Source organism: Cupressus sempervirens, chromosome 7 (assembly GCF_028749045.1).
Source record: "Cupressus sempervirens isolate cs-2001-9-10 chromosome 7, ASM2874904v1, whole genome shotgun sequence".
Lineage (NCBI taxonomy): Eukaryota > Viridiplantae > Streptophyta > Pinopsida > Cupressales > Cupressaceae > Cupressus > Cupressus sempervirens.
The window spans coordinates 725,003,720-725,017,987 of NC_143124.1; the positions used below are offsets into that span (position 1 = coordinate 725,003,720).

The following is a 14,268-nucleotide window of genomic DNA, read 5'->3' on the forward strand; positions in this document are numbered from 1 at the left end:
TTGCTAGATTACATCCTGTGACATAGTCCTAGCCATTTCAACAACAATTCTAATCTTCCTTGCAACCACTCAATTTAGCTGAGTCCTTGGAGCAGAAAATTGTCTTCTTATTCCATTCTTCTCAATAAATTTTCTGAATTCCTTTGCAATGAACTTTCCACCTCTATCAATCAGATTTTAAGCATTTAAACTTATAATTTATATAATTTTCTACTTGTGATTTAAAGATTTTGAATTTTTTAAATACTTCAAACTTCTCTCTTAAAAAGGTAAGCCAAGTCATTCTAGAGTAGTCATCAATTAACAACGTAAAGTACCTTTCTCCATTGAGACCTTTTGTCCTAGTTGGTCGACGTAGAGCAGTGTGGATTAACTCCAGTGGGTTGCTAGATGAATATTCCTTGTTTTTGAAGGTCATTCTTGTCTGCTTTCCAATTTGACACTCCTTGCAAACAGTGTTAGTAAGTTTGACAATTTTTGGCAAATCTTTCGCAACTTCAGTCTTGGTAATTCTGACCATGCTTTCAAAGTTCGCATGTCCTAATCTTTTGTGCCATAACCAACTTTCATTGCATTGAGTTAGAAAACATAGGCTCTCATTCTTGTCTTCAATATAATAGATGCTCCCTGCTGTCCTAAAGCCTTATGCAACCATTTTCCCAGTCATTTTCCTTTAAAAAATGCACCCATGATTCTTGAACAACACTTCATAACCGTTCTTACACATTTGATTAACACTTAGCAGATTATGTTTCAAACCTTCAACATAGTAATCATTATTAGTATTATGTTTGCCATGAATTGAAATGGTTCCAATGCCTTTGATTTGACCACATTCTTTTCCTGCAAATCTGATTGCTTCTCCATCATACTTTTTCAACTTAAAGAATCTTTTCTTGTCATCTGTCATATGATTTGAACATCTAGAATCTATAATCCATGCACCTACAACAACTTTAGCACATAATGCAATCTCCTCAATCTGTTGAGAGATAGCCATAAGTAGAGAATACTTAATTGTTTTAAATCTCATCATCTATAGAAAAGTATTGTCCATAAAATGCCATGTCACATAAACTACCGAAAAAAATTGCTCTTACTTTCACATTAGCTTCTTTTTGTCTTTGTTCATCAATAGTCAAAGGTTTCCCAAAAGCAAAATAGAAACCATTTTGAATAACCTCCCAAATACCATTCTGCAATGTTTCTAGATATGCTTCCATCTTGTCATTTCATTAAGGAAAATTATTGCCATCAAATATGGAGCCTGAAAGTGTGAGTTCTGCCCCATCTCGGATTTGCCTCAAGTGGTTAAGCTTCTTCAAGAAGAACTAGGCTCTGATACCAATTGTTGAATACACTTCCAATGCTAAGAGGTGGGGGAGGTGAATTAAAACCAAAATCACACTTGAGTAAACAACTAACTTCACTATTCACCTCATGAAATATTTGAACACCAAGATCTTATACATGGAAAACCCAAACTGGGAAAAACCATGGTGAACACTTTCTCACAAATATAATTCACTAATGTATATTGTCTACTCACAAAAGATGGTAGGAGCTCATTGCTTCAAACTTGTAACTAGAGGCTCACTGCCAATACAAAAATGAATATAGATAAGAGCTTATTGCTCCAGACTTGCAAACAAAGGCTCATTGCCAAAGTAGACACTGCAAAGAACTTGTGCACCCAAGACTCATTGTCTCCGGGAGAACCTACATAGAACTCTTAAGAATCGATAAAGATAAATTCATTGGATAATGTAGTTGCTTTGTATAACACTATCAATCTTAACAACACATTGCTACTGGCTTTATAAATTGAACTTTTATTCTTCGGAAACTCTGCTTATAGATCTCCACTTTCTTGAATACCACAAACTCCCTCTCTCCTATACTCTTACATTTTGCCAGAGCACAAACTATACTTATATACAAGATAAAGCATTGGAGTTTACAACAAGGTTGACCAAGCCAAAAGCATATTACAATTAAGTTACAAGTCAATCATGACAATGCAATAAGGTCCTATGCCAGAAGCATCCAGACCAAAACAATGATTATACCTAACATGACTAAATCTTGATAAGATATAAACATCAAATACATAGGTCACACATAGTGCGAATCCATCCAGATAAGATATTAGGCATTAATTGCACTACCCAAAACAAGAATATGAAGCATGATTTACTCTAAGAGAGAGAGAGAGAGAGGGAGAGAGAGAGAGAGAGAGAGAGCTTGATACTAGATTTGTAATTATTGGAACTTCCTTAGCCAACTCTAACGAGTAGAAACACAACCTAAAGAACCACTTAACTTGCGAACTGTATCCCAACCTCCACACGCCACGTGGAGATCCACACGCTGTGTCATATGTCATATCACTTGCCAACAATCCATGTCAAAAGTCGTCACAATGCATTTCCAGACTAGACCAAGAATTGATCTTGACCGCAACACTTAAAAGACATTGTTTCTGGATTGCTAGGAATAGTTACTGAATCACCAGGAAACACCACAACCAAGAGTAAAATCTGAATACAATTCAAATCACATTTGCATATTTTCAACATCAATTTCTGAAGCAGAAATCTTGTGGATAACATAATCGAATACCTATTACTTGCAATTGCATTGAATACACAATTGTCTCCTTTATTCTGTAACACTGAATACATGCTCGTGTTCCACTATTTATTAACACTGAATACATACTTGTCTTGCACTATTCTATAGGTTATATAGCACCAGGGTGCCTAGCACACAATCTTACTTCCTCAAATATAGTAAGCTTCTAGACTACAGTGTTTGAACAAACACAAACACTTTCAGAACACATCATTTGACATCAATGACAACAAACAACCAAACATATGTTGCCAGCTAAGTCACAACATTCGCCGAACTTCTTGGATGAAGTTCAAATTTTGGTGAATTTCTAATATTTTCATTAAATTTGTTAATATTTGGCCTTTATTCGTCGACGGATACATATCGACTTTCGCTACAATTTTTTCCTTGATTAAATACAACAATCATCATGCATGATTGTGCAAGCCATCGTAGGCAATCAAAGAAAAAATGAAAAAGAACGATCACGTGAGAGTGGGAATGAGGAACAAGCAAGAATGACACAACTCACAACAATAAAATATGGCTCCTTCCTTGTGGTTGAGCAGGCTACCTAAGTCAATGATGTGAGCCATGTTGAAAAGACGACATGAGCGAGCAAGACGAAACCGTAATTTCTTTTTCCACTTTGCTTTTATTTATTTATATATTTTTGGTTATAAGATTTTGATATGATTTATTTGTGAAAAGTTAAGTTACATTGAAAACTATTACATTTGTTAAAATATATTTACTTTTTTAATAATATAAGTACTAAAGTATAATATTTAATTAAGTATAGTATACATAATTATATTAAAAATTTGTTCTATCAAATCACATACATTCGATTATTGTCACTTATATTAAGTAAACTATTTAAATTGAATTTAATAAATATATTTTAAATAATAAATATAATATTGTCTTATTTTAAGATGATATTGAGATATTTATTATATTATTTAATATTTTTTTTGAAAATTTTGTAGATATATTTACTTATATTTAAAAATAAATAAAATTATATAAAGCAAATTTATTGTTGAATTTTACCTTTACTGAATTTTATCCGAATTTTATGATTGCCAAACTCAAATTTGAATTCGAACCTTGTGACTTTGGTTGCCAGTATAAGGGATATTGATGATTAAAACAACCAATTCTTGCTTTTGGGGAGAGGTCTATGGGGTCTAGTGAGGTTTTGGGAAACTTGCATTGTCCAACTATGATCATTAGGGAGGCTAAAAATAGGGTTAAGTGAACTAAAAACACATTAACATTATGGCAACTAAAAAAGTTCATAAACATAATGAGGAAGTTGTAGGCTATATAGTTTTAAATTTTGTCCTTCCCGACTTTAGTGGATTTAGGACGGTAAGTGGAAGATGAATGCTAAAGTAAATGTATATTAAAATTAAATGTATCATCATATCAAAACAAGGATCCACAAAAAAATGATATAGATCTTTTTCATTGTTTTTTGGTCATTCCTCCTTGTGCTTGTACCTATTCTTGCAATGCATCTTATCAAGGCAATGTAGTTAGTGCATGGAAACAAATGCTTATTCTACACAGCTTATATAGAAATGAAAAAATGATATTAGGATACAAAGCATGGAAAATAATAAATACATTAAGCTTAGACAACATGAAAAATAAACAGAGAAGCACAAACATGATAAAAAACAGGAAACAAATTCCTAATGTGATATTAAAAACACACAATGGGTATAGGATGGAAACAAGATGGTAAGGAACACACATGAATTATTCTTCACTGGGGAAAGGGAAAGAGAAAAAAGGATCCAAGTGGATCACATGATAGGAAGTAGAAACGGGTAGGATGCATCAGTTTTATGTAGGGAAGGAAACTATGGCAAAGGTTAACATGATAGGATAGTGGCAAAATATGTTAAGCAAAGTTTGAATAAATGTCATGAAAGCAAAACTCCACAAATAAAAAAATAATCAACCAAAAAATTGACAGATGTTGAAAACACCATTAGCAACTATAACTAGAACAAAGTCAAATATTAAAGTTATCATGCACATGATATCGTGAAAACAGCTATCAATGCAAGGGTTAAAAAAATCACACAATATAATATCTGCCATCTAAGTTACTAGTTTACATTTGGGTACGAGTGTTTGCTCATTAGTATTTTACAGCTGCGTCCTTTTGGTTTGTCCATACAAAAACATATTAAAATAAAAAATAAATAATAAATAATATATACATTTTTGCAGCAGTAATTAAATTCATAATACACCAGAAATAATTTCTTATATTGTATAACAAACAAAACCACCATATTAATAGTCAAATATAAGTGAAATTTGAATGTCGTTGTATACCATAAAATTGAAAAAAATAATGTCAAGTGTCAACAACAACCATCATTTGATAAAAAATCATACGGGTCTTCTAAAATATTATTATCATCGTCCATATTAGATGATGTAGGCATTCAAACTGTGCCATTGGCACTGACACTAGCACTCTCATGCTCGCTAGATGGCTTATTGTCAAACATCAAATGCTTTTAAGTGGGAAAACTGGAAGCATCCTAGTGAATATGCTGTAACTCAATATACCACTTAGTTGTGTCCCCTTCCTTGTAGCCATTTTATGGGGAAGGAGTTGCAGGTTTGAATGCACATATGCTAAGTCCTTTACCTTTTTTCAGTGTATTCAGTTGCACTTTGCTGAGTAGATGGAGCATGCACTCCAATTCCTTTTGGATATAGATGAAATAGTGACCTATTTAGGCAAAATTAGATAGTTAAGAGCTGTAGAATTAGAAAATGTAAGTAGGTAACAACCTATAGTACAATGGTAAATTGTGAGCCTCTCATCTAGGAGGTCGAGTTCAAGTCTACTCAAACTTAACAAATAATAATTAATCTCAATGAATAATAATTAATCTTGGCTTGGCCCATTATCGGTGAAAATAAAAAAATGTAAGTTAAAATTAGTTATAAATAAAACTTGAAAAGATAAATATTATTAAACTTGGGATAAAATTTTGATCATAAGAGGTTATTTGTGTGTGAAGGAAGGTTGGTAGTCAATGAACCAGTCTCTATGGTGGGTGAAATGATGAGAGGCACCTGAATCAATATACCAGGTAGACGACTTCACTTGATCTACAAATCTTTTAGCCATTAAGGCGTAAAAGGAAAATTCCATCTGCTCAGTGTGCTCTGCACTGTTCGCTTTGGGCTGCGAACCTGATTACTTAGATTGGGTAGCTAAGCATTTCCGACATTCAACCTTCATGTGACCTAACTTGTGGCAATAGTTACATTGAATGTTCTTCTGGGAGCCTTCTGAAATTGGAGCAGATGACTTCTCCTGAGAAGACTGCTGAAACTTGCCTTTATCCTTCTAAAATGATTTAGCAGCAAAGGCTTGCTTTGTGGAGGTGGAGCTGGAACTGCTATCGAACTATTGTTTCCACCGATTTTGTTGAAGCAGGAGTGTGCAGAGATCTGTGAATTTCAGATCAACACCAGAAGAAGTAATGTTGAGAGTCTCGATAAAATGCTCATAGGACTTGGGTAAACTCCTAAGAGTAATGATCACAATGTCCTCTTCCTAAATCTTGCGATCAATGACAAGCAACTAATCACGAATTTCTTGAATCCTATTTAGATGAGCTTGGAGCAATGTTTGCCCATCCATGATAATAGAAAACAATGTTCTTAAAAAAGAAAGCTTTGCTTTTGTCAGAAGTCTCATGAAGATTCTTGAGATGTGCCCATATCTTGGCAGCTGTCTTGCTGGATGGAATTTGAGAGAGTTGATCATCAGCTATGGATAATTTGAGAAGCATTACCACCTTCTGATTATTTAGATCCCATGTATCCTGATTAGTACCAAGGGCAGTCGGACGTTGTGTAACACCTAGAACAATGTGATTAGAAATCCAATGTTCAAAAATTGCTATTATCCGTTGCCTCCAAGTGCCATAATTCCAACCATTGAATTTTGAATTGCTCTCGAGCAAAATATCGGTCAGAGATGCCATAGCACATTTTTCAATGAAAAATCGTGAAAATCTGTGAAGGTACGTGTACTTTGAGGCAAAAAAAAAAGGCCCAAAAAATTGAAGGGGTACCCAAAAGAGAGCTCGAAAAATTCAAAAAGTATGTGGTCAGTTTTTGGATCCATTGGCTCGAAAATCGAGGCACCCAGTAAAATCTAATGACAACCCAGTTGAGCTCTCGAAAAATCTACCAAGAAGTTATAATTAAAAAAAAAATCTTGAGCCCAAAAATTAGGGTTTTCGAACAGAAAACCCTTGCTGACCAACAAAGGCAGATTTAGGCAAAAAACTTGCACAATTTGGGTCGAAAAATGGCAGATTCAACAGGCGACCAGTGCTGGAAGGAGGTTGTGACAATATGGAAAGGAAAGACAAGGACAAAAACCACATGAATTTGTTGTTTCAGAGCCACAAAAAGTAAACTCGTGCGAGCATATATACACAAGAAAATGACGCCTAGAGGTCACGTGAATAGAGGGAAAAGAGGAACCGATTTTTCTAGTTGTGGGCAGCATGACAAAAAACGACCATGAAAAACGTGTAGAACAGAGTAGAAGATGCATTTTTTCAGTCACGAGCATGCAAAAACAACCATAAAAAAAATAGACCTTTGTTGTGTATAAGCGTGAGTTTTGACAAAAAGTCTAGACAAACCCTAATTTGAAGCAAATATCTGAGACAAATAATTTTGAAAATAGCTTCAGATGATTTCGGAAAAGATATTATTTTCAAAAAAATTTAAAAAACCTTGCTCTGGTACCATGTTACGAAGTAATTGGAAAAATAGTTAATATTTAATAGAGATCGAGAGGTCAATAAATACAAAAGAATTGAATGACGTTTCCTTAGAAAATGATCATAAAGAATAACAACATTCTATTCTAGCTAAAAGAAAGCTAACAGATAACTACAGACTAAGTAATATTAGAAACATTATAATATTCACAATATATTACAAATAGATAACCATTAACTAATAATAGAAGCTTATTTATTATCATAATAGAGCATGGATCTTATGTTTGTCCCAAAGAGCATTAAGATCAAAGATGTTGGAGGATGCGAATACCATGAACTCTGCCCTCATCACATCTTGCATGTCACAATTAATGAAGAGTTTGTGAATTGCCTTTTTGTACCCTTGACTGACTTCAACATCTCTATATGGAAACTCTTGTCCTTGCAAGGAACTCAACATTATAATAGTTGAGATTCAATGCAAAGGAAAAAGGATGTGGTGAGTAGTCATTTTGTTCCATCTCTCTTCAATGATTTTGTGAAGTTGTTTGAAGAAAGTGTCTTCAAGATCTTGCTTTTCTACATTTATGATGACTGTTATCTTCTCAATCACTAGGCCGATGTTGTCATTGGTCTCACCCAAACAAGGCCTATTCAAGTCGGTGTAATGGATCATGGTCAATATCAAGATGATCCCAAAAAATGTCATCTGGGATCATTTCTGCTGCTCTTGTATATGCTAGGTTGCCTCCATATGGACCATTTTGGGTTGATGGCTATGCTAGAAAGTGCCTAATGAACCTTCACATGGCTTCTCAACGCATTTGTGTTGGAGCATAACGGGTCTTGAAACATTTATTATTCAACTTCAAAAACTCTTAAGAATATTCTAAATATGCTTTGTGACATATTGTGGTTGGGGACAGACATTTGTATCCTTTTGCCTCAATAGACACTTGTTTGATTCAATCAATTTTTTTGCCAATTTTCTGTGTGAATACTGCTCCTCAACCAATAAGCCAACTGCTCTACATTTATTGGAAGTGTCTATTATTACTTGCACAACATTTTGAGGGCCCACCTCCTCAATGGATTGATAAGGGATAGCATTGAAGGCAGCATCCTTCATCTCTCCATTGCAACTCATTGCTCTCAAAAACACTGCCCATTTAAGGGACACTGCAATAGAATTGGAAATAAAATTGGTAGGCAGTCAAACTTTTGCATCTTTCCATGCATGAAAAATGGACATCTTTGTTTTGATCCATGAATCCCTTACGGGCTTCAAGGGTTCCTCAACTAACTTCACCTCTTTTTCCACCCAGCTGTTAAGCACCTTCTCACAACCTGGGCTCTTGTACCTTTTTGAGACTCATTAATTGCTTTCTTCATTTGTTGCCAATATGGTGAGTGAGTAACTTTATAGTGTGAAAAGAAATAAAAAATGGTGAAATGTGTGGATTTTGTGCAAGTACTTGCTGAATTCACCTTGGGGTTGGCTTTGGATGACCACATGCACTTACGAGAACTCTACTTGGACCCATAGACGTGTCAAATCCAGATCCACACCTGTGCCCTGATTGGGACTTGAGCTTTGCAGGGGCTGGACTGTAAACATAGCCTTTGATACTTTTATCTTTTATCTTGTGCTTGTGCTTGGTTGTATATAACACACATCATTATCATTGTACATCTATTTATCCTGTATTGATGAAGTGTTAAGTAACAATTTGGGCTTTACTCTGCCATTTCTCAGTGTGATTCTCAATTTCTGCTGCAAGTTTTGAGAGTCATGTCAACCTAGGTTTTACATATCAATGTCAGAAAGTTTAGTCTGGTTAATTCATATACTAAAGATAGTGAGTTAGCAGTAGTTAGTAGTTAATAGTTGTTGTTTGTCTCTTACTAGTATGTTCCGTGGAAGTGTGCCAGACAGGTTCGCCAGTACGAAGGGCCTATTAAAACTGGAGAAAATTATGGCCAATTGATGGTTCCTATAGGAGAATTGATGTGTAGTGATAAAAATTATCTATTTGGCTGGCTGATGCTCTAAAATGAAATATTTTAGCCTCTTTTACTTGTTCCTTCTATGCTAAGATTTTTCTATGTTTGGTTTATCATTTATATTTTATATGTATTGCGATCTTCCTGAGGATTATGATGTTTTTACTGAGTTTCTTCCCCACGCAAACTTTCATTTATGACCCTACATGCATGCTATATTAAACAAAACTGTACGAAGTTACTTAGGGCCTGTTTGGTTGCTGGAATAGGAATAGAAATTTTGGAATACATTTTCTATTCTCTGTTTGGTTCGTCAAATGGAATAGGGAATAGGAATACATGTTCCCATTTTACCTCTAAAATGAGCTTATACCCATTCCAAAAAATAGTTGTTATTGGAATAGCCATTCCTATTCCCAATATTGCATCCCTATTCTCCATTCCTATGCCTGCAACCAAACAGGTCCTTAGGGAAGTTGATTTTTGCTTGTTAATGCACATAACTAGTATTGTAACAATTGCATGATTTATCTTTTATCTTTTGAAGATCTAATTTTGTCTTATCAAAAGCTGTCAGCTTTCCTAACTTGCACGATCTAACTGAATATTCAAGGTTTTCTGTAATATGAATTGCAGAAATTCATTTGTGAGTGCAAGAATGAGTGAGATTGATATGGGTTAAACTCAAGTTTTTGTTCCTTGGGGTTTGACCTATTAATAAAGATTTGGTGTACTATGCAGAGGTGGTGTTGTTCGTATGCACTTTGCTCATCACTTTCTGTACAGGATGTGCATTTTCCTGAACTTTTCCAGTTTGCAGATATTGATAGAGAAGTGGAATATGTTCAAAAAATAATTTCTTATGATAATTTTCAATTTAATATTTCAACATCTGTTTGGAATGCGTGTATTGCTTGTCTTTTTATTCTAAGCTTCCCTTGTTTTATGTTTTTTTTGAGACCAACTTGATCTTTTTAGTATCAATCAAATACTTTAGGCTTTGGAATTTTGTAAGGTCTTTGTTCTAACTGTAGCTTTAATTTATAGTAGAGCTTATTGGTTTAGGGCAAAGAGATTTACATGCCTGTCTACTAGATTTATAAGATTAACTTGTTAGCCTGTTGTGCAGCAGATTTTGGAGATGAATCCTCAGTTGTATTTCCATCTACAGCAACAGACATTAATTGAACTCATACGTAATGGTAAGCTACAAGAGGCTCTTGAATTTGCACAGGAGGAATTGGCACCAAGAGGAGAAGAAAATGTATGTATTTTCTGCTTCATCAATTTTTAGATTTAGCCTTATTCAAGCACTATATATTTTTATTTTCTATTTCCAGATTGAGTCACTTAACTCCGCCAAGAAATAAATATTATTGCAATAAAAAAGCACCATAATTGTGAAGTATTTTGAATTCTATAAGAACCATAACATAAGTTCACTAGCCTGCCTGGACTCTGTGTAGACTTTCATGAAAGTAATTAATTTCATTTCGACACTGGTAATTTACTATAACGAGTTTCCTCTTTTTCGTAAGATAAGGCTTTGTAATATTGTATGTGAAATCTTTCTGTCTTGGATGGCTTCAGTTGGCTATAACTCCTCATTTAGAATGCTAAAATGTTCATAAGTAATGAACTGGCTATCTGTAAACAGTAAATTAGCTTCATTTCTCAACAATCAAGGATAGTTTGTACTGAATTAGAGCTTTAGTCAGGATCTGTGCACATAGTTAAATAAACAGTTAAAATTCTTAAAATAAAGGGACGTGAGCAAATATTAGGAGTTCCTTAAATAAGGGAAAGTTAACATAAACTGAATTGGGATGGTCGATCACTCAGAGGTTGAGGGCAATTGCTCAGGGAGGGAAGATTACTGCCACCATATTTCCTCTTCTATCCTGTACCCTTCCACATTAAGAAGCTGTGTAATCATTTCAAAAGGGTCTTTCAAACAAAGAACTTTTCCATATGAGGGTAGCTTACGGAAGAGTTTAGGCTGTTCTATATATTGGTGATACTAGAACATATTTTATTTCTGTTGTTCTTCTAAGTACTCTTATAAAGAAAATAACGTTTGCAGATTTATATTCCAGCTGTATGTTTTGTTCCATATTTGTGTACTGGATGTAGACGATTTTCTGTCTGGGTTCACTATGGTGGTAGTAGAACACTAATCCTACCGATTTGAATTCATCTGATCAGCAGAATAAAAATTATGAGCAAGGAAAGGCATGCTGGCTATTTATTGAGAGTATACGTGAATTCATACAAACAGTACTGGAAATTATAATGAGATGCCCCAATGAGTTTGACTAAAAAAGTACACATGTTGAATCCAGCTAAAGTATCACATTGTCAGGGAGACGACCAAGCAATTTGGGAACTGCTAACAGTATAGTCACAGTTATGACGCAGCTGAATCATGTCATAGGTTTTTGTCTATATCTTCTCCATCCCGTTGTTGAAACCTGCAAAGGCCAGCCCATGATGCATCTCCTCCGCTACATTGAAATCCTTTGTGGGAAGCTTGGGACTTTAATGTTCTTCCCATTTGAAGGTTCTGGAGAGCCTACAATGCCAATGATGCAGACATTCATGTCGAGCATGACTTTAAGGTCTACAGGGAAACAAACAATACTTTTGGTGTACAATTCTACATCAGAACAGCTTCACAACATTGCGTAAACTTGAAATTAAATTTTATGATGGTATGTTGAAAAATCTTCTAGAAGTGTTGCTGCATAACCTGGTTGTGTTTTTGAATGTACTCTGTCTGATATGGAAAACTCAAAGAACAGTCTGCTTTACTTCTTCTCAAGGAGGATACCTATGAATGATGGCATCAGTATAACTTGGATGCATAGGATGGCGAATGTGATGAATTATTCATTGGGTGTGAATCTAGTGAGTTGATTATTTGTGTTTTCAGCAAAAGGACTGCAAATGCGAAGTTTCTGGAACTTCATATTTGCATCAAGGACACTAGGAATCTGTGGATGAATATAATACAAAATTCAGAAGATTATGAATGTGTGTCTGCCACATGACAAGTTTTGTTGTTTTTTGATGACCTACAAGAGGAATTGGAACGCCACATAGAAGCTCTTAGATTAAGGACCTTGATGAAGCCATTTCAGAAGCAAGATGTAATGAAAAAACCTTTTAAAGATGGAGCAAAAAGAAGGCCACTCTCACTGCTCATCAAGACAGCGGACTTCCTAAGGTAGTAACTCAATTGAGGCTAAACATTCTACAAATAGGTAACCTAAATCTAAATAAGGCTGCTAGAGTAGAACTGTGCAAGCAAAGATGTTGCAGTTCATGTGAGGAGCCAAGACCTGAGAAAAATATAAGTTCTATTAAAGGTCAATGTTAGAAAATTGAGGTGGTTAGTGATTCCCCAGTCTCTACTGATGAGGAAGAATCCACGGGCCTTGACAAGCCCTTGTTAGAAGATGTATCTTAAAAGCAGTGTAACCCGAGGACTCGCACCCCCTTGCAAACCTCGAAGTACCCATCCCCGAGACATCCCCGTACCGGGTACTTGCTCACCCAAGTACCACCACCTCCGCCATCCCGCAACCATGCTGCCGCTGGAATGGGTACTTGGATTTCTATTTGAATTTTGATTTTTGAATGTTACTATTGGGTATGTAATATGTTACTATGTTGAATGTTTAATGGTTCTAGTTCATGCTGCAATTTTGCTATGTCCAAGTATTTTAATTTGGTATGTTCCACTGAAACATCATTTCATAACAAGCATTTCAAGTTCAATATGTATACTATACAACACCCATCCCTGCCTTGTCCTCCCCCTTGCCGCCATCCCTTGGCCGTTCCCCCACTGTCCCAAAATTGAGGTCCATTTTCCCCTCGTCTCGGAAACTCGTCCTGGTGTCCCGCCGTTCCGATGCACTCCAGTTATGGTGTTACACTGCTTAAGGGGGCAATCTAGAGCAGCCCATTGCATCGTTAGCAATCACAAGAGGTGCATGAGTTTGCCCTGCATTATAGGTGAAAGACTTTATCAAAGGAAGAAAATATACATTTTCTGGATAACTTTGAAAGTACTCATAATTTGTGGATTTAATGTTATACCTTTCCTTGGATTTATCAAGTACACATTCTCCTCTTTGATATAACTACTATTGATTGTTCCCGCCTTAACTATTATAAATGCAATAAAGGGCTCATCCTACACATGTCAATTTATTTTGTGAAATCTGATTTTCTTTTGTGTAGTAGGCCACATTGATGGAATTTTAGTGGTCTGATGGTTGACCTTAGTATCGAATGCGACACAATGGCTGCCCCCTAATTACTAGATCAACCTACTTTGATAATTCCATTGTAGATTGATGAAGTATAATTGTCTGGTTCTGGCAATATCATACCATAATCAAAAAGTACAATCTCTTGATCAACCAAATTGAGCATAGATGTCACCTTTAGAGCCAATCCAGAGAGATAAATTGGCATTACTTGTAGAATAGGCTCTTTCATAGCTGAATTTGTATCATTTGGATAGAAGTTGTACCAATTTGAATGATTCAATTGCTTCGGAACCCTTTTGATGTTGCATCAAAGCAAGTACTATATGTTTAAGTGATAGAGAAAGCTACTCTTGGGGAAAATGTTATGATCATTTAGGTATTGGAACTAAAAATAGGAGTGTATGTTTCCAATTTCTCATTCACTAAGGGGTGATTGTACATGAAATGATGTTGACCAAAGAATGTGACCCATTCTCAAGGAGAAAGGAGAAAGGTTATTTCTTTAAGTCAACTTGTCCTCTACTTTTGTAGATAAGTTGGGCCATAGGTGGCTTAGACAAACTATTTATGTTTTCGAA

At 35.3% G+C, this 14,268-nt stretch overlaps 1 protein-coding gene across 3 annotated transcripts in view; it reads left to right on the plus strand.

Moving 5' to 3' along the window:
- The window catches only part of LOC149549283 (protein GID8 homolog), an 87,718-nt gene that overhangs the window by 52,353 nt on the left and 21,097 nt on the right, over window positions 1-14,268 (plus strand). For all 3 annotated transcript variants that reach the window (XM_089792710.1, XM_089792711.1, XM_089792709.1), the window contains one exon: window positions 10,543-10,674. In XM_089792710.1, coding sequence (XP_089648836.1) covers window positions 10,543-10,674 — 132 coding nt within the window. The remainder of the gene's footprint in view (window positions 1-10,542; window positions 10,675-14,268) is intronic.